The 22,720-nt window shown below is 46.9% G+C and overlaps 1 protein-coding gene across 1 annotated transcript in view; it reads right to left on the minus strand.

The window, feature by feature from the left end:
* Positions 1 to 22,720, minus strand: part of GPAM (glycerol-3-phosphate acyltransferase, mitochondrial) — a 54,461-nt gene that overhangs the window by 19,731 nt on the left and 12,010 nt on the right. Inside the window, exons 5-15 of the mRNA XM_088464445.1 lie at positions 20,459 to 20,572; positions 17,309 to 17,449; positions 14,923 to 15,022; positions 14,700 to 14,836; positions 12,684 to 12,783; positions 11,456 to 11,668; positions 8,416 to 8,529; positions 3,568 to 3,653; positions 2,706 to 2,815; positions 1,418 to 1,488; positions 1,058 to 1,322 (exon numbers count right to left, since the gene is read on the minus strand). Coding sequence (XP_088320571.1) covers positions 1,058 to 1,322; positions 1,418 to 1,488; positions 2,706 to 2,815; positions 3,568 to 3,653; positions 8,416 to 8,529; positions 11,456 to 11,668; positions 12,684 to 12,783; positions 14,700 to 14,836; positions 14,923 to 15,022; positions 17,309 to 17,449; positions 20,459 to 20,572 — 1,451 coding nt within the window. The remainder of the gene's footprint in view (positions 1 to 1,057; positions 1,323 to 1,417; positions 1,489 to 2,705; positions 2,816 to 3,567; positions 3,654 to 8,415; positions 8,530 to 11,455; positions 11,669 to 12,683; positions 12,784 to 14,699; positions 14,837 to 14,922; positions 15,023 to 17,308; positions 17,450 to 20,458; positions 20,573 to 22,720) is intronic.

A 22,720-nucleotide genomic window follows, 5' to 3' on the forward strand; every position in this document is an offset into this window, starting at 1 on the left:
CCCCAGTCATCGCAAAAAGTCCCTCTCGGCACCAATGAACAGTGCTGCTTGGCTGCAGAGAGCATCTTTTTTTTTTTTTGCTCAAAATGTGCGTTTATTCGCATAAATAAATCATCTATAAGCGACAGAACTGCATTGCTGGCAAACACTGGTCAGTGGGATGTGCGACATTTGTGCATATGGGTGTGACAGTCTGAAATTGTGCAAACAAATGCTCTGACGCGAGCGGACCGTGACTTTTCCCTGCCCAGAGTTCGGTTGTGCTTCATCTGCGACTGTGGGGTCTCTGTACTAAACCTTGAAGAATATATAAAGTGCCAAGCAATCAGCTGCTGTCACTTTACAGGTTGTGTTTGAAAAATGGCAGTTAGGAGCCGATTGTTTGGTAATTTATCTCCACCCACCACTCCTCTCTCCCAGGCTTAGTACATAGGGGTTGTGTATTATACCAATTTCGGTGCAGTTAAAGTTACAGCCCAGCACCTCTAGTACGGCTCAAGTGAGCGGCTTTTTACTGCATCTGCGATGCGACGGAGATGCCAAATTTGAAGATGGATATGGTATGGTATTCCTCTTGGGAGAGTCTCAGTCTCGATGGGCATCTCACGCCATATGGTGTAAAGACGCCCAGGGTATCTGTATTAACTACTCTTCTGTCACTGCCCATTTGGGATCTCTAATACTAATAACAAAATCATTTACACACAAAGCTCACAGGTGATGAGCATCCAGGTCTAGGTTCTCCTTTTCCAATAAATTGGTCGGTCACCTACACCCAGAGTAATTCTCTGGACTCGACCAATATTCACGGGAATGCAGCCGGTCAACTAATTAGTAACTAAAAGTGATGTCGCTAGTTCCTAGCAAACCTTCATCACACTCCCAATACACTCTTCTTGTGGTGGCTTTGTTCCCAACACTCTCCGCTGTCTCTCTTTTATTTATCCCTTATCCTGTGTCTTCATTTAATCTTTTCCCCAATGTTCTTCTGTTCAATAAGCCTACTCATAGACCTCGGAACCCCGACACTGTGTGACAATAATAGCAGGAGTCTCACCAACAATGGCCTCAGTGATGTAGACATGAAGGACTCCGTTACTGTAGAAGTTCAGCTCGAACACGGCCGGGATGTTGGTGTTGGGAGCGATTAAGAACTCGTTGCTGGAGCCGGTGTGGTTGATGTTCACAGAGTTTCCTAGTAAGTGTATGGCGTGCATGACTACATCTTCACAGCTTCCAGAAAAGCCCAGGTCAAAGTCCCGAGCCAGGACCTCCTCTTTCATGGAGAAGAAATCTTCCACCAGCAAGGAAAGACTCACACCCTGTAGGTAAGATGGGGGGGACACACTAGTGGTTAAAGCTCCCAGTTCTAACGCGACTCTAGACAAAGGTAAGACAGACATTCATCATAACTCACCTCCCGATACCGATACAACAGAAGACAGGCCACTATGTGAGTGGACATCACGGCACAGCACTGATCCGCAGCTAGGGGTAGAATACAAATAGAAAAACAATTGTACACTTCCCAACCTGGTATGGCCATAGTTGCCTATCCCATGATGAAGATATAATTTCATGAAGACTAGACAGGCCGGTATCACCATCTACAGAATTCGCACACCAACAAGTACATAAATACACTACTACTCATTTAATGTATTACGTCACATTGACAATGGAGTGAGTCATCCTTGGCAAACGCTCAAATATTCTGTCCAGAGGCACGAAGCCCATCTGCCATGGCCTGAAACGGTTTAAGGAAAAACTTCAAAGGTCCTGGGGCACACAGGTTGGATTTAATCCTTATCACTTAGAGGATTTAACTAGGAGTATGGAGACTCTCCTGTTAATGGTAACGCTAATGATTTGTGACAAAAACCTGGTAGTGGTATATTAACTAAACTGGTTAACTGGGAGACGTGGGGCCACTACATGCCATGGATAAATTACATGAGCTAGCGAAAGTCTATCGTACAAGGTTTTTGGCTATCCATAGCTTTCATGGGACTGGAGGGTTCTCACTCTTTCTATGGAGGTGTAGTAAACAAAAAGTCTTTCCTCCCATCCTGAAACTTAAATTGCAATTATATAGCCTCTCTTCAAACACACAGTTGGGAGCTGGTACAAGGACTAAAAGTCTTTGCAACAGATATAGTGTAGGATGTAACATTCTAACGGTTCTTGCACTAATATCAGCAGAGACAGTAAGAATACTTTAAGAACCATAAAGTTTGGATCCATAAACCTTTTTAGAGTGCCAACTGGTCACAGGGGCAGAAGTATGGGAGACAATGGAGGCGCCTGCCGCCGGGCGCCAGCACTGAAGGGCCACCTCCTCCATCACCCAGAATATATTCACCCCATTTAGGGCTGTAAATATGCGGGATAGGGGGGCACTAAATGATAACTTGCCTCCGGGCGTCTGGGATGAACTTACGCCACTGACTGGTCACCAAGCACATTTCTAGGTGCAGGTCACTTTCCATACAGTTCCAAGGATTGGGATCACAAACCTGCACCATGTTTTATTAATATAAACCCTCAAGGTGCCTCTGATTGCCTAGTTGCCATTGATAGACCTGCAGCATTATTAGAATTACAGGCCCAGAGAGCTTTTGCCCCAACCCACGTGTTTATCGGAGTAATGATTTACTGTGACTTTGGATATCTTTTGCCTACGACCGTAGGAAGAATATACTTACTAAACAACACGTGATTTGCCAAATTTGTGATAATCTGCCTTCTGATGGGGCTGTCCACCCCCAGGTCAGGATTAGCGATGACTTCGTTCTCAGTCACAGGATCACTGGGTCTAAAACCACAGAGACACAAAATACATACAAAGAAACAAAAATAAATTCAGACTGTCCGAAAATCTACAATCAAAACTCTTTGTATGAACCTACATTAAACAAAGTAACCAGGAGGTTAAACTAGAAATACCACAGATTATATATAACAATATACAGAGACAGATTATACCATTCAGCCGAGTGCTAGCGAATAAAAAAAAAAAAGGTGTCTGAAAGATCCTTTAGTAATATTCTCCCTCCTACCCACACACACACTATATATATATATAAGCAATCTTGTATTTTCGGTTTACCTATATAATAAAACAGACTGCTGATAAAGATGTCATCACAATGGAATAGAGCTGGTGTGAACTCTGACCCCTCCCACATGTGTCAGTGATGCATATCAGAGTGTGAGGGGGTCATGATAGAGAGAGTGGGGAGAAAATATTTGGGTGGGAAAGAGAGAGCAAAGGGGGGAGTGGGAAGACATTTTAGGTGGGGGTAGGTGGTGGGAACAGACAGAATAAATAAAAGCCAGGCAACACCGGGCATTACAACACGTTGTAAATAAAGAAGCAATAATCGTGACAGGTGAAAATTTTTTTCTTTTTTCTTCCGGTGATTGAGAAACTAGTTCTGATCAGCAGAGGGCGATGATTGCCCTAAAGTGATTATGTCCTTTTCTCATTATTAAAGTGACAAAGCCAAAGCAGACTAAAACATTAATAAAATTATAATCTGCCGGGAATTCCCAGCAGGGCCCCACCTGGCGGAGAGGATTGCAGGCAGCAGAGCTTGCTCCAAAGACAGGGGTGCAGGAGACGGCTTCTGCCTCTGGTTCTCTAAGTATTCCTGCAAATACATGACGTGATCACCTCTACTCTATAAATAACCAGACACAGCAATTATACAATGGCAGCTCCGGGCATCTGTGGGAGGTAAGTACCCTGCATTATTGGGGTAGCATGATTGCACAGTGTTTAGCATTGCTGCCTCACAGCTCCGGGGTCTTGGGGTCAGTTCTTACCAGGGCCTTATCTGTGGGGAGTTTGTAGACTGTGCGCCCTGTGATTGTGTGGCTTCTCCCCTCCAACAAAAAAAAAAAAAAAAAAAAAAAAACTTTGCTTCTGACAAGTGCCAACTGCTGACAGTCACCACGGCATGAGAAACATTATGAGGGTAGAGAGAAAATGAGAGTAAGTTTATGTGGCACCTCATTATCCCATCGCTGTGATAAGAGTCTGTGACCCTCTATCCATCAAACACACCTAGGGTCTCATTCAGACCCGCTCGCGAGCGCAGGACGCTCGCAAGCGGGTCGATGCTAACCAAATGCGCATGAGCACAACAGAGGGAGCTCCGTCGTGCGTACGCGCGAGACCCGCATAGCGACATCCAAGCTATCGCTCCGGGTCTCGCACCAAAGGGGGCGTGCTGTCGATGGTGAGTGACAGCACGCCCCCTTTGGTGGGTGTGCCGGGGGCATGGCTGCCAGACGGTAGGCGTTCCCATGGGAACGCCTACCGTCTGGGTCCGGCCCCACTGACATCACTAGTGATGTCAGTGGGAGTGATTTTGGCTCTGATAAAGCCAAAATCACTCCAGGGCTTGCGGCAGCGAGACCCTACCGCAGGGTCTCGTCGCAAGCCCGATGGTCTTGACCATCGCGACCATCATCATGGACGCTCGCATAAACTGTGGGTGGTAACACACTTTAATTTTCTCCTAGTTCCTGCAGTGCTTCTCAGCCACATCTTTCTGCCATCAGGCAATGGTTTATCTACTACTAGCGACCTGCCCAGGCTTCTCACGGAAGCAATTTTATCTTGTCCCCTGCACCTACACCATGCCACCACAGTCCCCTGCATCTACACCATGCCACCACAGTCCCCTGCACCTACACCATGCCACCACAGTCCCCTGCACCTACACCATGCCACCACAGTCCCCTGCACCTACACCATGCCACCACAGTCCCCTGCACCTACACCATGCCACCACAGTCCCCTGCATCTCACCACAGTCACCCCCTACTGCTGCCCTGCAGCTGGCTGGCACCGGCTACTGGGATGTGCTGGGAAAGGCAGAAGGATCATGGATGATAGATTTGTAGTGCAGATACCGTAAGCACCATCAGCAGCATGCCCCCAGGGCTGGGGCACCGATGCATATTTAAGCAGCCTCCATGCGCACCCTTCCCCGGCTGCCGAACATAGCGATGAGCAATGTCCTTTTTGCACAATGGTCCTGTTCTTCCTGGTCTTCCCGTTGAGCTTCATCTACATGGTGCCCCTGCCTGAGAACAGCGCCGACTTCCATAGGAGGTCCCTCCTGTTCACATGAGGGCGTGTGGCTAAGCGGTAACAGCACGCCAAAGAAGAAGCACGCCTGCAGGTTCAAGGTAGGATGAACATCGGAATCCAGTGGTTACTAACCATCAATGTTTTCTGTTCCTATGGTAGTGTTTGTACCATTTGATGGCAGTGGTTTGATGTTTGCCACCATCGAATGAGTTCCGATGGTTGTTTGTTTTTATAAAAGTCCTGAGAGTTATGCCTCCTCTCGCTCTTTTCTGTCTACTATGTATTCAACAGAGCATCTTCATGGGTACATTGGAGGCTCTCACTCTTTGTCTGCCTCAGACATGACCCTGCACAGTCCCTGACTCCCTCCCCTCTCTTGGCTGTAAGCAACAGGGAACATTGCCATCTCAGATTGGCTCTCACTGGACCTCATTCAGAGTCTGTCGCGAGCGCCAATGTGCTCGTAACTGACTCGATGGTTTGGCCTGCGCACGCGCAGTGGCCACACTGCGTGTGATCAAGCACCGGAGCGACAGAGAAACTCTGTCGCTCCGGAGCTCGTTACCAAAGGGGCGGCTGTCGATGTTGATCGACAGCTGCCCCCGTTTCGTAGGCGGGCCGGTTTCCAAAACGGAGGTGTTCCTTTAAGAACGCCTACCGTTTTGTGGGCGGCCGCACTGACATCTTCAGGGATGTCAGTGGGGAGCTTCCTGCTCCACCAGAGCAGAAAGCTCCCTGGGGCTTACGAGTGCCCAGAGCCTACCCTAGGGTCTGGTTGCAAGCCCCGATGGTCGCGATGGTGATCACCATCGCATCCATCAACCTGGTCGGTCGGTAAGCTGTGGGTAGTAACCCACAGCTTAACGATCGACAAGGAGGCAGCCGTTCAGGATGCAAGCGGCCGCCCTGATTCTGTGCGACCGCTTGCATCTAACGACCGCCTCTGTATGAGGTCCCCTGTTTCTTGCTGATTCAGCACCCAGGCCAGCAGTTGGTGCGAGATTTTTTTTGTGACTCTGCTCCCGATTGTCACAGATGATTGGTTCAAACACCTAAACTTTCCTGAACTAATGCTGTATAGAATAGTGAAAACCCCAGAAAAATATCCAGTGGTTCAAGAGATTAGCTTGAACGAACACAGACCCCTAAACAGAGGACTTTATTTTATATATAGAGAGATGCATGAAATGGCTCTACCGTGATCTGTGCGTGGAATCCAGAGATTAATGTCTAATCCCAGGGTTTACGTCTAACATATGCCACTTACAGCCTCTACAGGTGACTATGAGGGGTCAATCCAATAAGGTACGAATTGCGGGGTGCTATTTTCTCTTTAAATTCGCATAGCGAATTCATCTTGCAATCCATTTAACAAATCGTACTGAACCAGTCAGACTGAATTCGCATTTCCAGATGGAAAGGAAAATCTTTATTTTAAGGGTAAAATGTCGGAACATCGTGCTGAACCCCTTGGACACACCCCTAATTACTAATTAGCCAATTGTAAATTTCCAGTTAGCTTAATTAGTCCATTATTACATGTCATTTATTTTGGTATAAACAAAAATGTCCTCAGATTACCCCAAAATCAATTTTTTTCGTTAGTTTAGGCACCCCAGATTTAATTACAGTATTTTTTAATTGAAAAACAATTGTGGTTTTTTATAATTTTTTTTGAAGTGCCCTCAAAGTACCCCAAAATCCCCTTTTTTCCTACATTTTTTGGCATTTCTCATTTAAGGCACCAGGACTTGGGGGTGGCGCCAATAAAGAGGCAGCTGGGCAATAAAATGAAGATCTATTTAATTCCATCCTGGCGGTGGCCACAGAGCTTAATTAAAAAGCTTCCAAAAAGAAAAAAAGATCTGCAGTTAATAAAGTGGCTGCCGTATTGGTGTGCCGATGTCACTGTGTAACTTACTGCTAAACCCTTTACCTTACGCATATTGTGCCACATCGCCATCTAGGTCAGATGGAGGGCTGCATGCAGTCAGTGTGGGACTGGGGAGTGCAACGCTAGGGGCATAAGGGGTGTGGCCAACCACCAGAGAGGCTTGAACGGCCATTAGTGCACTGTGGACATAACCTGCCTGCAGACAACATAAATACAACAATGCATGGTCTGGGCCCCATTAGAAATATATACTGTGAATACACCATAGTCCTGGAAATGCAGTATAATGCAACGTTTGTATAATTATACACCTCCAACCTGCAGACAATACCCCGCTGTCCCACCCGCAGGCCACAGTGTCCTGCGGAAACTGGTGCACAAGAGGTTGTGTAACCCACAGTAACCAAATGGCAGCTGTAACTTTCCCAACTCATTCAGAAAAATGGCAGAATAACTTTGCTAGCCTCAAGCTTTATCTTCTGGGGCTATTATATTAGAGCCCCTCTTCACGTCCATTAAATTACAGGCGTGAACACATAGAATCTGTGATAAGTTCATGGTCGCTGCACCTGTTAACACGCAAGTTATCGGGAATTTCTATTCGGGTCTAATCCAGACCTATCAAAAGAATCCCCGTTAATTGCAGCCTGCGAGCTGCCTTTGGGGCTAATTGAATAGCCTTGTGGGATCATTTAGCCCATGGTAAGTTACCGAAACTAACTGAATTCTCCCCTTATGCATAAAGCAGGTTATCTGGTTGTGACAGCATAGGACTGCCAGGGCTGGTTGGCCCTGGCAGTCCCCCGTAGGTTTGCGCGTGCTTGCAACACGGGCGTGGCCTCATTATCAAAGGGGTGTGTGCCTGGCCTTGCGGCACACACCCATCTTTCAGTATCCCGGCTGAGCAGAGCACCAGGAGGCAGAGCTGCTAGAACGGGTTTTGAGACCAGACTGGTTCATCAGGCTGTCAGCTCTTCTGGCATTTCCCAGATGGCCAGTCCGGCCCTGGTTCTAATCTCCGTCTGTGACAACGGGATCGGTATGAAATACTGCCGGACGACCGGCACCAGTGAAGATCCCGACAGCAGCTAAGGTTAGTACTAACTAACCTAACACCCCCCCACCACTAACCCTCCCTTAGGGGTGCCTAACCCTAACCTCCCCCCAAGTGCCTAATCCTAACCCGATTATCTCTACTGCATACCGTGGCAATAATAGGGATAGCAAATTTTAATGAACAAAGCACCAGTTGCAGCATCCAGTTGGGGTATTTAACTGCTGACGATTTTCTCCCATTGTATCTGGGCGCTGGGTTCTGCTGTAACATTCTGACCACATCTGCGGCCTATGCAGATAAACACTACAGGTTGTAATGACATGTGTACCACCATGTGCCCTACAGCTGGGCTGGCCTTACTTTCAGGGAGAAGGGCTGTGCGAAGTCCACACGTACGCAGCCGTAGTTCTTCCGCAGCATGGTGAATACCCCTCGGGCGATGCTCCAGAGACTCTCGTCTTTCTTGGGCTTCCCCTTAAAAAAAAAAAAAAAACACATGTAATGATGGGTTATATCTGATAAGGAGCATGGAGGAAGCTGGGCATCGCCACAAGGTCAGGACCAGACTCTGATTGTTTCAAGGTTTTCATCTCTAGTAGAGGGGTGGGGGGGGAATAGGGCCTGATCCTGGATATATTGGGGAGGTGAAAGCAGCAGGACTGTGACCGGGACTGAAAGTTGCGGGAGCAAAGTGAGGGCAGACAAGGAGGACACCCAGGCAGCCAACATGGGGAACAGAGGAGAGGGAGATACTGACCACAGAGGGAGAGGAGAAGGCAATGACTTCAGTTTTTAAAATATAGAGTTAAGAAGGGGAGGGGTCAGTAGGGGAGGGGTCAGTAGGGGAGGAGTCAGTAGGGGAGGAGTCAGTAGGGGAGGAGTCAGTAGGGGAGGAGTCAGTAGGGGAGGGGTCAGTAGGGGAGGGGTCAGTAGGGGAGGGGTCAGTAGGGGAGGGGTCAGTAGGGGAGGAGTCAGTAGGGGAGGAGTCAGTAGGGGAGGAGTCAGTAGGGGAGGAGTCAGTAGGGGAGGAGTCAGTAGGGGAGGAGTCAGTAGGGGAGGAGTCAGTAGGGGAGGAGTCAGTAGGGGAGGAGTCAAGGGAATGGAAGCAAATTTGGGTAACGCCAGCATAGTGTTGATATTAGAAGTTGAAGGCCGATAAGCTTACTGAGGTAAGAGGCAGAAGAGAAGGAGGCAAAGACAAGAGACTTTTACATGCCCACAGATGCCCCCATCATGGCTAGAGGAGAATCTGGGGAGAAGGGGCGATCGCCCAGCTCCCCTGCCCACTACAGCTAGCCACTGTATAGCAGGGAGAGAGCAGAGACTGCTGCTCAGGTTCCCCGCCACTGACCATGGCTGGCAAACCCATGAGCTTCTCCGTAGAATCAGATGAATTTACACAAAAACAGTAACATTACAAAATAGTACTTACAATAAATTCATTAACTGCATTCTAGTAGCTACATTCTATTAACAGAACCCTGTAGGAATAAATGGAATTTGAATATCATGTAATATAATGCACGCTCCGATCTAGCACTGTGTCAGTGTATCAGCGTATGTTCTCCTTAGGTGGTACCCACTGAACTAAAATGTTTACTTCTAACAAGTCACCACCTGCACACCAGACCTAGCTCGCTGATAACAGGCTCCAGGGCTGCGCCGTCACCTGCCACAGGTATGACTGGTCTGATGTTTTGCTCAAACTACCAGACTAACCAGTGTAAATGAAAGCAAAATAAATAAGTGCAGCTAAATAATCAAATACACTGTAGGAGCAGCCAGGCCTGGAATCATTTTCATGTCAGCTCCGAGGTAAAGAGAAGCCAACTTTTCACATTATTATATACCCATGGCTGTGTGCTACTCAGCTGAAAGATGTAAATAAAATAACAGGTGTTTATACTTCACCAAATAGGACCCAAATATAATCAGCACCATGCTCTATCTCATAGCAGACCAGTGACATGCGGTGAGGTCAATGGGTGGGGAGGCACACATGGAGATGGGTCCGAGAGCTGGGAGCCTGTCTTACCCCCTACTCACTGTAACCCTCGCATCACTACACTAAGCTTCAGTGTCCATTGATTCGGCTACCTGCATCACTGTCTGTGCTCTTGCTGCTGCTGACTCAGCTCCGATCTCTAAACACTGGAGTGCACTTCCTTGTCACATGACACATCCAAGGTGTCCATCAGTCCCTAAAGCACGCCCCCATATTGCGAGGCATGCCTCTATTAGATCTTTCTGTGAAGCTTACTGCCTGTGGTGTGGCCCCGCCCCCAGCTCCGAAAGCAGTGTCTGACTATACAGAAGCCAGGCTGAGCTGTTGCTGCCTCTTCTGTCATCTCCCTGCAGTCCCAGGGAGCTCCACAAAGCTGGTGAGTGTGAACTATAAAAATATATTTTTTTGTATTATAATAATAATTTTTATATCAAACCTCAGTAGTATGACAGGGAAGGCTAAGCTTCCCCTGACTGCACGTCACTGCTGCAGACTTCTATGTTAGGGATCTCTAACAGAACAGGCACAGAGTGACTGACAAGCCGGACAAACTTGCTTTGCAGAAACACCATGGATTGGTGGACTCATACACTGGGCCAAGGATGTCACAGCAACACATTTGTAATCTCACCTCTTTGAATTATATCATATACCATTGGGAATACATAAAGGTGTTGGAGAAGTTGCAACTAACTGAAACGGGGCGGGGGAGGAGCTGCAGCTGCCTGAAATTGGGCAGGGGAGGTGCTGTAGCAGCCTGAAATTGAGCAAGGGAGGTGCTACAGCTGCCTGAACTTGGGCAAGGGAGGCAAGACTTCACTTTTTAACAGAACTGCAGTGGAATGCCCATGTAATACAAATGTGCTTTAGTTTAATGATTCACATCTGTAACATCAATTCTGTAATTAATCTGGTCCTTTACTACTTTAACTAATGCACATACAACAAGAATTCGCAACCAAGAAGGAATGACTACTTCAGACTGTTTCACGATTACTAAGGCTCATCAATAGGGCACTGTGTTCTGCTTAAGACAGGAAGAGCTATTGAAATAAAACATTGAAAATATTTTGAGATTAAGCTGCATTATAGTGACTGCAAGAAGGTGCAATGACCCCTGGAATCCACCTCATAAGCTCCAACAATGATTTCGCTGGTTCGTTCTTGAGTTGCTGATTGACAAAAGTTTCCCTTGGGATAAATGTAAAACTCCTGCTATGCCCCTTCTAACACAAAACCTGTAGGCCCTAACGTCACAATCATCTGTCCCATTCACTACCCTGCATAGCCTAGCCACACCCATTATTCTGCATAACCACCCAGAATGCACTGCGCATTTTCTCCCACACCACATCTATCATTAACGCTGCAAGACGAGAGGGAAGGACGGCTCACCAGCTGCTCGCTGTTGTAATGTCCTTCGATGATGCGGTCATAGGAGATCCCCACGGGGATGATGAGGATATCCGGGATGGAGCTGCTACACAGGGTATCCACAATGACGGCGAGCAGGCCAGCTCGGCCGCAGGAGGTCTTCCCGCTCCGAGAACGCGTCCCTTCCAGGAAGATCTCCAGGAACTGCTGCTGGCAGAGGAGCTGCTCGATGTACTGGAAGACGCAACCAACAGCGGTTATATGGAGAGAAGAATGTTACCTGCACCAGGTCCTTAAACATTCACTCAATTTCCAGGACTACAAATCAGGTTCAGACTGCTCCAGGTGTGAATATATAATGAGGATAAACTAAGGGGACACAGCAACGTATACTGAATCAGTTCACATTGTAGAGGGGCAATCACACCCAGCAACTAAAGATGGCCATCGAACAATTCACCATTGATGGTGCCTTCAGTACTTTACATCGATGGCAGGAAACCATTGATCAAACACCATCAACAGTTTAAACCATTTGTAGGCACCACTACTGTGGGACACGCAATTGAGGTTGTCAGTCAGAGAAGGAGAGTGAAGCTAGGTTCCAAGCTGCACAAATAAAAAATAAAAAAGTAATTGACGAGTCACCATCTGACCTCTGCCATTGATGATGGAAATACATTGGACTTCCGCCACCAAGGGCAAAACTATTTCAACAAGGAAGGGGGAGCAAAGCTCATCCAGCGAAAAGAGGGAGCAGGAAAGGTGAGTGGGAGGGGAAGTTGTCACTGCACATCCAGTAACAGGTCATCGGGGGATGGGTAAATAATGATATGGAGACTTACTGCTCTACTATGTTACTTATTTACTAACATTGCATCATTTGTGCCAGACTTGTGTTCTGTCTGACCTGCACTAGACAAATAAAAGGAAATAGTTTACTGCAAATTCTGTACCTTAATGTAACTTTAATAAATTAATCTCTGCGCCCTCACCCTCCATCTCCAACACCCTGATTTCAAGCATTTGTTGCCCAGATGTGATCAGATTTTTTTTAAAAAAGTGTCTGACCTCATTATCATTAACAAAAAAAAAACAATAAAAGCCTCACAAATGTGAATGAGCCCTTACTGCAATGTGCTGCGGTGGGGAGAGCAGACTGTTAGCTCAGGAGTATAAAGAGCCCTGAAAACGAGGGTGATACAGATTTTGGAAACATGGCAGAGAGAGGAGCCTTACAGATACATACCTCGTGGAGCAAGGAACGGTACAGGACATCTTTCTTGCCGTCCGAGGTCTCATCTAGCTTCCGTCGGATAAAGAATCCGCCCAGCAAGTGAATTAAAGTGCTGAACATTGAGAAAACAAACTGGTGTAAGATCATTATATCATTGCACATACTGGAGATCACTGTTCTTTAAAATTAGATTATAAATCCTCCAGAGTGAAGGATAAAAGGGCCGGATTTAGAGTCAGATGCCGAAGCGCCCGCCGCGGCGTCTATTGGCGGTCGCTCATCTGCAAGTTTCTCCAAATACCGCTATAAACTCCTCCCCTCACGTACATCCGTCAGGCCAAATGTCCAAGGACTGAGACGCCCACTTTCAGCATCCGTACACGCTGTAAAACCGATTGGTCCGTTCTTAGACGCCATCATCGGTCGCATCATTGAAAATTGCACCCAGCCCTAAGACAGCTGCAGTTATCCATCCGAGTATGGCCTCCTATGCGCGTCTGAATACGCAGCCACTAATACTGATTCGCCCGCGATACTCCCAGAACACGCCCGCTGAATGGACTGTTATTGCGGGCATTTCTATCCACTCCCCAGTCACCTCCCAGTAAAACTCACTACATAATCACTTAACTTCTCCCTGCGCACGTCTGAAATAATAACTGGAGACAATCGGGACGCATGGACTATATACGCATGGCCAGTAGCAAACAATATCGATATAGCTCCACTACGTCTGACATCGGCTCTGCATCAGGTTCAGAGACTCCGGTAACCTTGTTTTTCGATCAAGACCATCGCACAATCTCACGAAAACAATAAGACGGCCAAACGCACATTCGCTGTCGCGGTCAGCTGTTGCCTAATCTAGATCCTACAGTTCTCTACACGTTAGGTTACTCATAAGGAGCGTACACACTAGACGATATGCTCCCTGAGCGATATCGTCTAGTGTGTCCCCGGCAGGGTGTGCTCAGTGTCGTTCATAACATTGAGCACACCCGCTGAACGATATCATTAACGATATCGTTCAGCGCTATGCAGCAACCTGGACTATATAGTCAGGTTGACCTGCATGTTTACCCCATGAATGATAATGACGAACGACCCGCGGGAACACGCATCGTCGTTATCGTTCATCGTTTTGGTGTTAAAAATGGACGATAAAGTGGACGACTGAACGATAATGAAATCGTTCAGTCATCCACTTTAATCGCCCAGTGTGTGCGCACCTATAGCGTCATAATCTGCTCCTTAGGGGTATTTATTTTGGAAGTTTGGTTGAAAATAAACAAACATAACAATGCTCGTCCATAATATAGAATTTATTCCTTTAGGATTATAGAAGTAAACCCTCATTGGAATCTGCAGAGACATAAACAATAACTCGTTACTCTTAAGGCCCCTACACACTAGACGATATTTTTAACGATTTGGCCGATTCCTACGCATCAAAGCGACAAATCGGTCAAATCGTCCAGTGTGTACGCACTATGCGCGCGCTCACGCAAGTCATTCGTCACATCATCACATCTTTTGTACGTGCAGGAAGATCTGTCAATCTCATTAACGGTTCCCCTCAGATCGTGCAGAGTGTACGCACTACCGGATGATCAGGCGATATGTTTGCATTATATAGTTAACGATCTAACCACCAAACGATGCAAGATATATTGTTTTGGCCGTTTGTTAGATTGCACAGTGTGTAGTCGCAAGACCGTTTGCCCGGGAGTTCAGGAGAAATGGTTGACAACGCATCAAGTCGTCTAGCGTTTACCTAGCCCTTAGGCAGAAGCCAACTGCGCCAAAAACTAAATTTATGTCTCTTTCATTGCTGAGCACTCATGGGTGATATTCAGAAGATTACAGCAGTAATCTGTAGAACCCAAAAGCAGAGAGAAGTGAGGACCTGGATGCACATGAGAGGGGACCTTGTATGAGACGGACGAGTGCGGGAAGCCAGAACATTTATGTACAAAAAAACATAAAAGGTATGTCCAGCACGTTCCCAGAGGGAGACCAGATACTGACCTGAAAATGGGGAGGTTGAGGTTGTTCCCTGCAGCGATGTGCGGAGCTTTGATGTTGTGGCAGAACAGGATGAACGTGAGCAGCAGGTAGTCAATGTGGGACTTGTGGACCGGAAGGAAGATCAGAGGAGCTCGTATCTACAGGCAGAGACAGGGGAACACGATCAGCCGTGGCTGACGGGTGGCCGGAGATGTACAGATGGGAAACAACGCAAGACCGGTACCTCACTGGCCGCTTTCTTCACCATCTCCAGCTGACCCTTGTGGATTTGAACGTTCCAGAAGAATCCATTGAAGAGTTTCAGGAGAACCCAACCAGTTAGTCTGCAAGATATAATAATAAAAATAAAAGATCAAAGAGAACAGAACTTTATACAGCATACTGGTCCTAAGTCCAGTAACATAACTGCATAAACTTATACCGTAATACACACCAGGAATCAGGCTTAATGTGGTTTTAACCACCCTAATCCAATGACATTACTTAGGCATAACGATATCTGGGTTATCTGGTGAAATTCGAAAGGCCTGCTAAACATATCGGCAGGACGGTTACTCATTTGAAACCTACTACGGCCGCGCGCACACATCGCCAATAAGCTTCGAACAAAGCCACCCGGTCATTTCAAAGCAGCGAAGGACCATTAAGCCCTGTCTGCCACTCCTATCCCCAGTCGAAGTATCACTGAGTCAGCGAGGACCACGTACTGTAGGGTTGTTCCCTTTACATTATAAATAATAAAATGAGAACATAAATCTGCATCTAATCAATGACTGGAAGCCTGGCTGCAATTAAAGAACATTAAGTATTTAAAAACATTCCACGAGCTGTTCCTGAGGGCCCATAAGCTATCAATGCTACATTACCACCAAATCAATAACGTGAAAAAGCCGCATTGAGATTTGCCTCGCAACCACGTAACATACTGGTTTTCCGGTGACATGGAGCACAACAAAGCTTATAAAACAAGGGATGCCCGCACAACCCTTCGTCACACATGTAACGGACATTATCAAACTAATTACATCAGGCTGAGCTTTGCTGAAGATCATGATATCCGCAGGGGAACAATACGATAGGACAAGGCAACAATGATTGGCGAGTTATTTAAAAACATTACCCAAACATGCAAATTAGCACTCTATTCACAACCAGTAAGACTTCTGCTTCAATGTAAAACGTGAGCTAGTCATAAGAGCTAGCTGCCGATTGGTTGTTGTCACTTTAGTACATATACACCTTTGAGTAATGTAAGTAAATAAGAGATACGACAAATCCTCTCAGCATCTATTTGGCTCCCTGCTAGTCACCAGACACAACAATCTCACAGGCAAAGTGCTCGTGGAAACTAGAGATGTGCGCTGACCCCGGTGTTTTGGTTTTGGATGTGGATTCAGTGGGCTCTATTTACTACAATCCGCATATTGAATGCGGATTGTAGTGTGATATTACCGAGTAAATTCGCATTGTGAATTCAGGCAATATCACAGGGATTTACTATAAATCCCTTGCAGGGACAGAGTTTGCGATAAAGCTCTGTCCCTGCGGATCCCATCCGCACTCTAGTCGCGGTATTTTCGGACAAAATACCGCGACTAAGAGCCCGCGCATGCGCCGACCCACCGTCGCTGCTACCCCCCACGACGCTAAGCCCCGCCCCCCACGACTGCGGACCCCCGCGACCCCCCCCCCCTCCCTCCTCCGTGACCCCCCCTCCCTTCATTACACTTACCTGCATCCTCCTGGCCTCCGGTGATCTTCTCCGGGCTTCCCGGTCAGGAGATCTCCCATACTGCACTGGGACCCGATCACCTGATGACCGGGCAGCAGTGCACTGTGGGAGACCAGCTGACCGGAGAGGAGCCATCACCGGAGACCCGATCACCGGTCCCTGGATTCAGGTAAGTAAAAAAAAAATGTTTCCATTTTTTTTTTCTTTTTTTTACAGCAATCAGCTTGCGGTCTGTTTAGACCACATAGCTGATTACTGGTACCGGCTCCCGCCTCTGCTCTCCCCGTTAGAGCAGAGTGGGAGCCCGGTAACCGGAGGAGACCCTGGATAATCCAGGTGGCGTTATTATCACAGGGCATCCCCCGGTATTTTTTTACAATTTATTTTTAGTAACTCTGGTCGGATCACATTTCCCATTACAATTATGGGAAATGCGATCTGTTTTACTAAAAATAAGTGATACTTAGGGGTTGGAGTAGAATTTTACTAATTCTACTCCAATTGCCCTGTAATAACTATAGGTGATACTAAAATAATGTGAAAAGGGTGTGAAAACACCCTTTTTCACATTATTTTAGTAAAAATAATGTTAATAAATAGAGCCCAGTGTCTTGTTTTGGTTTTGATTTTGCAAAACCACCCTTAAGTGTATTGACAGCTAAAACCATGTAATTTTTGCAATCCAAAACCCGAAATTCGGATTTAAAATCCAAATTCAGAACTGCGTGAAGAATTTAACCACAGCTCAGATCCGTCCAAATTCAAACACTTCGGATTTCTGGAGAACCGAAACGAACATCTCTAGTGGAAACAGAGATTGGTCTCTTTAGGTTCTGTAAAACAAACCACGGTTATCCAGCACAGCTGAATCTCCTACCTGATCATTGCTGGCGAGATACAGGCCACCATTTCTTGCAGAACTTTCTTGGCTTTTCTCCTGACCTTGTTGGTGGACTTTGGGTCTGCGGTCCCTGTCGGGCTGCTTTCCGAGGCCACGTCCTCAATGGCTTTCATTACCCTGGCATGAAGACAGATGACACTCACAAATCTGGAATAACAATCGTAGGTCGGATTGTAAAGATTACAAACATGAAGCGTGAAGTGGGAGAATGAGCTCAGCCGGTCCCTTTCACATCGGGGGAGAAGCCTGGTGAGAAAGTACATTTGTTTCCCCTGGGCACACACCTCCTAGACCAGGGATGGGGAATCCCGGGACACACAATGCCGGCGGTCAGAGTCCTGGCTCCAGGACCCCAACAGCTGTGATCCTGACTGTATTAGCGTTAGGATTAGGCACTAGAGAGTTAGGCTGCAGGAACAGAGAGTTAGGAGAAGGGTTACCTGCAAGCGTTGGGATTTCCACTGTTGGGATTACGCTGCGACCGAGGTTGTAGGCTGGGATCACCATCGTGACCATAGGTCGCAATTGTGGATGGCGCCGGCCTGCTAGCCAGCTGAGTAGGCCTCAGCTTACTCAGGCTGGCCGGCTTGAGAGGCCAGGAAACTGCATCCGTCGACCCTTTGCCTTGCCATTCCCGGAAAACGGGACAGACACTCCTCCGTTTCCGGGAACGCCGGCCGAACCCACTTCGCCACTTAAATGCCTCTGCCAAGCAGAGGCTTCAAAACGGTCTGCGTGCGATTACGCAGGACCCATTCTGCACACTTGCAGAATGGGTCCTGTGTCCGCGCAGATTCCCAATAATTGTGAATTTGCGTTCAGCATTGCACTTGCGTGCACTGCGGAATCAGGCCCTGAATTTCCACCGACAGACTGTTCCTCTCTTATAATAGTCTGTTAGTGTAGGGTAGGGTTGTCTGCAGTAGGTGGGATTCAGTTTCAGGACGGTTCCATATTCACTGATTTAGGAACAGACTCACATGGCTGAACGTCTGTTCTCCTGAATAGCAGAGGCACATCACATCAAGAACATTTAAAGAATACAAACTTGAACTCTGCTATATAAGTGTGTAATTAGATGGTAAGCTCTGCACACAGCTGAGAAGACTTTTCCTTTTGATATAGTATATATAGTATATATTTATTCTCTTTACTATAATTAAAATTTGGTATAAACCAAAAAAAAACAATTAATAAGTAAATTACAGTAAACAATGGAATCACCTGTATAAATGAGAGGCACCAATTAATTAATAAGGTCCCCCGCAAAGTGAGACTCATCTGATAATTACGTAACACGTCAGAATGGTTGGGGTCATGTATAAAATGCTGCACTGCCTTTGGGGTCTATAATTAGGGCCATGGTGGCTGAAAGATGATGCCTTGGGGACTCTGGATCCAATTCAGACCCGCTCGCTAGATGCGTTCGCACGCAGCCAAAGTATGCAAATCCCGCAATCGCACGGCAAAGCATTAGCACACCCACTAAGTCTTGGGCGTGCGATCGCGGTGTGCCTGTCTTAAGACGCCCACTTATACATGTCATCTCCAGGAAGTGCATGCCACAAATCGGTAACATCGAGAACCATCGGATGCATACGCAGCACTTGTGGCTAACCATACCCTACCACAAGCACTGCAAACGCTTCAGTGTAAAATACAGCCATGTGACATGTACTATGACGCTGCATCTTAATTATGCACGCCTATGAAACAGCGTTAAGACGCTCAGATAAGCCTGCGTTTGCACCACCACTCCCCCATTTCCATCGACCAACGCCTGTCATCACCCACAAACGCCTCGTCCTGTCACTCAATCTAGTCATGGCGTCTGTGTACAAGTGGCGATCGCATGGACTGGTTCGCGTACTGCGATGCTTACGCATACGCACAGTGCAAACATCAGCAGGCTACGTGTGAATGCATCCTAGCGAGCTGGTCTGAATCGGGCCCTCTGTACGAAGGGAGATTGTTGGGACCTATTGGCAGCTCAACTTGTTAATGTTTCCCCAGCTACAGGGCTTCATGACAAACGTTCCGATGAGAATAGAGAGACGAGTAGGAGGTCTTGGCCAGGTTACAACTCTCCGAGTTCCAGGAGGAAAGAGCCCAGACAATGTGCCGAGCAGCGGAGGAATCATCCTTCTCCATCCTACTGACAGGTGAGCACATTTGTGGCGCCAACCAATAGAACTCTACAGCCCGGGAGTGAAGGGTAGTGGTGGCTCTAAGATTAGGTGTGGAGACATTGTCCTGGCATGGTTTGGGTGCAGTCATTCCCTTAGAAAGCAGGATCAATACTAATCGTTAATAAATGGTACTGAGAGGTAGCCGATGTTGCATTTCTTTCCTTACAGCAGGGATGGGGAACCTCAGGCACGGGGGCCGTGTAAGGCCCCCGGAATCATTTGGTCTGGCCCTCTGAGCTGTTTTCTGCTAGCCTCATCTGGCTAGTGGGGTGCCTAGAATTGCACCCTGCAGCCAGAATCTATGCAGCAGTGCCGCCTGGAGAGTCCTTAGGACGCTTCAGACGGTCACACCGCTGCCCTTACAGCTCCCCGGAGCATCCTCAGGATGCTCCAGGCATTGCTGGAATCACTGGCGATTGTGGCCCCGCCCCCACGTGATGTCACACAGAGGGGGGCGTGTCCTGCACCGGGCCCATCGAATAATGTTATATATATCAAAATGGCCCTCGGCAGAAGAAACGTTCCCCACCCCTACCTTACAGGATGCCAGACAATGACATTATTAATAAGCCACGGCCTTGTGTGTCACCAGATCTGATCTGGCATTTATGAGATAGGGTAGAATAATACCCCATACAGTGTTTTCCATCACCACCAACCAGGCTCCAGTTTATATGTGAGAAATAATTGCTCCGGTCCAATTCCAGACATTGGTAGTCTCAATGCCAATTGCCACCATGCCCCACTGGTCACGTGCTGCAGCTAAATGTCCTTTTAAGTGACTATATATTGGTGCTCCTATTTTATGGTCTGCTATCTGTATACAGTATGTTTATGTTGGAACTCGCTCCAATCAGCAAACAAAGGTCAACAACATCATTATCAATGATTAACCCAATATGTCCTTTTCCCCCGTAGGCGGCTTCGCTGTCCTGACCTGCTCTGGTTTAGTACGGTCTCTGCCATGTTGCTGCAAAACATGCTCTTGTTGACATCTCGCTCCTGCACAAACAGAACATAACAGAGGCGGCGAGCCAGCCAGCCGCGGTGCCTGCAACAGAAAACAAGGCGCTGGTGAGATGCGGTACGGGACCAGCAGCAGGATACAGCAAATCATCTCACCGCACAGTCACCAACTAATACGAATCGTTATACAGCTGAGATTCTCCTGCGAGTTTCTAGAGAGAAGCTCCAGAACACGGCTCACCATGGTCCAGATACAAACACACGTGCACTAGGAAATAGCGGATTATCCACTGTTGCAGCACTAACTTATAACATTAGCATTTTAATTCTACACGAAATACATAATGGGAAAATATATGCAAGTAAAGGTTCCATTAGTGTCCAAGCAAATTACAAAAAATGTCACAAGCTGTGCAATACACCCCCCCCCCCTGCATACAATGATATTGCTGTATTACATTCATTATATTTCACCAAAAAAAGCGTCACATTTCAGGACCATGCAGCAACTGCAGATATGTCAGAGAGGTAGGCGCGCACACACACACACACAACAAGCGCGCGCACACACACACCACAACAAGCGCGCACACCACAACAAGCGCGCACACCACAACAAGCGCGCACACACACACAAGCGCGCACACACACAACAAGCGTGCGCACACACACACACACAACAAGCGTGCGCACACACACACACACAACAAGCGTGCGCACACACACACACAACAAGCGTGCGCACACACACACACAACAAGCGTGCGCACACACACACACAACAAGCGTGCGCACACACACACACAACAAGCGTGCGCACACACACACACAACAAGCGTGCGCACACACACACCACAAGCATGCGCACACACACACACCACAAGCATGCGCACACACACACACCACAAGCATGCGCACACACACACACACCACAAGCATGCGCACACACACACACACAACAAGCGCGCGCACACACACAACAAGCGCGCACACACACACAACAAGCGCGCACACACACAACAAGCGCGCACACACACACAACAAGCGCGCACACACACACAACAAGCGCGCACACACACACAACAAGCGCGCACACACACACAACAAGCGCGCACACACACACAACAAGCGCGCACACACACACAACAAGCGCGCACACACAACAAGCGCGCACACACACACAGAAACACTCTCTTACACACAGCGTGTTCCTGTGTGTGTAAGCGTGTGTGCAAGTGCGTGTGTTCCTGTGTGTGTAAGCGTGTGTTCCTTACACGCACAGAAACACATGCGCACATGGATATTTATAGGTTATTTTAGCGGATCTTCAAAAACACACACACAGAAACAAGCGCGCACACAGGCATTTATAGGATATTTTAGTGGATATTCAGAAAAAGTGGAAAAACTCAAATGTTCTTAGAGATATAATGGATGGAAAAGTTACATAATTTTATACCATTGCATGAACGTTAATTACAATACCACAGGATAGCGCAACTCTCTGGGGTACTGAAGAAATATCAGCGATATTGGACATTTCAAGTTGCCAGAAAAATGGTAAGAAATCCGGCACCTCGCAGTCATTGAAAATATTAGAATGTGCCACTAGGAAGTCTCAGTTTAGGATGTAAAAACCTCCTATTTTTGTTTGTTTTAAAGAAAAAAAAAAAAAAAAAGTTAATTTTCCCATTATGTTCTCTTTGGAAAATAAAAGTGTTCATAGTCACGCTCTCCGCTCCCTTCCGACAGGCTGGTGAATTTCCTACTAAGAGGATCACTAAGTTAAAAAAAAAACACGACATAAATGTGTTTTATAATTATATTTTTAGTTCCATTAACCAAAATGAACTTGCGTTGTTATACAATGGCGATATAAGTTTAGAGAATGGGGAGGATGGCCCATTATATAAATTACTATTCCTTCGCTAACAGAATATTCCGTACACACACCTATAATTACACACAATCACATCTCACACTCAGCGAAGGCCCCGATTACTTTGGTATATCATGATGAGATACACTAGCTTACTTACAAACCTTTATATACATGTTTGTCTTATAAACATCTCACTTTTTTTATAGCCAGTTAGATAAAAAAAAAAAAAATATGAAATAGTTTAATTAATAAGCAAAAAAGAAAAAAAATACAAAAACAACCCTCTAAATTCAGCTGAAAATGGTGGAAAGTCTGTTGCATTTTTGTGCTATAAATGAAAGTTTAAGGAGC

The sequence above is a fragment of the Taudactylus pleione genome, unplaced genomic scaffold (assembly GCF_031769625.1).
Source record: "Taudactylus pleione unplaced genomic scaffold, aTauple2 ptg000008l, whole genome shotgun sequence".
In the NCBI taxonomy this organism is placed as follows: Eukaryota; Metazoa; Chordata; class Amphibia; order Anura; family Myobatrachidae; genus Taudactylus; species Taudactylus pleione.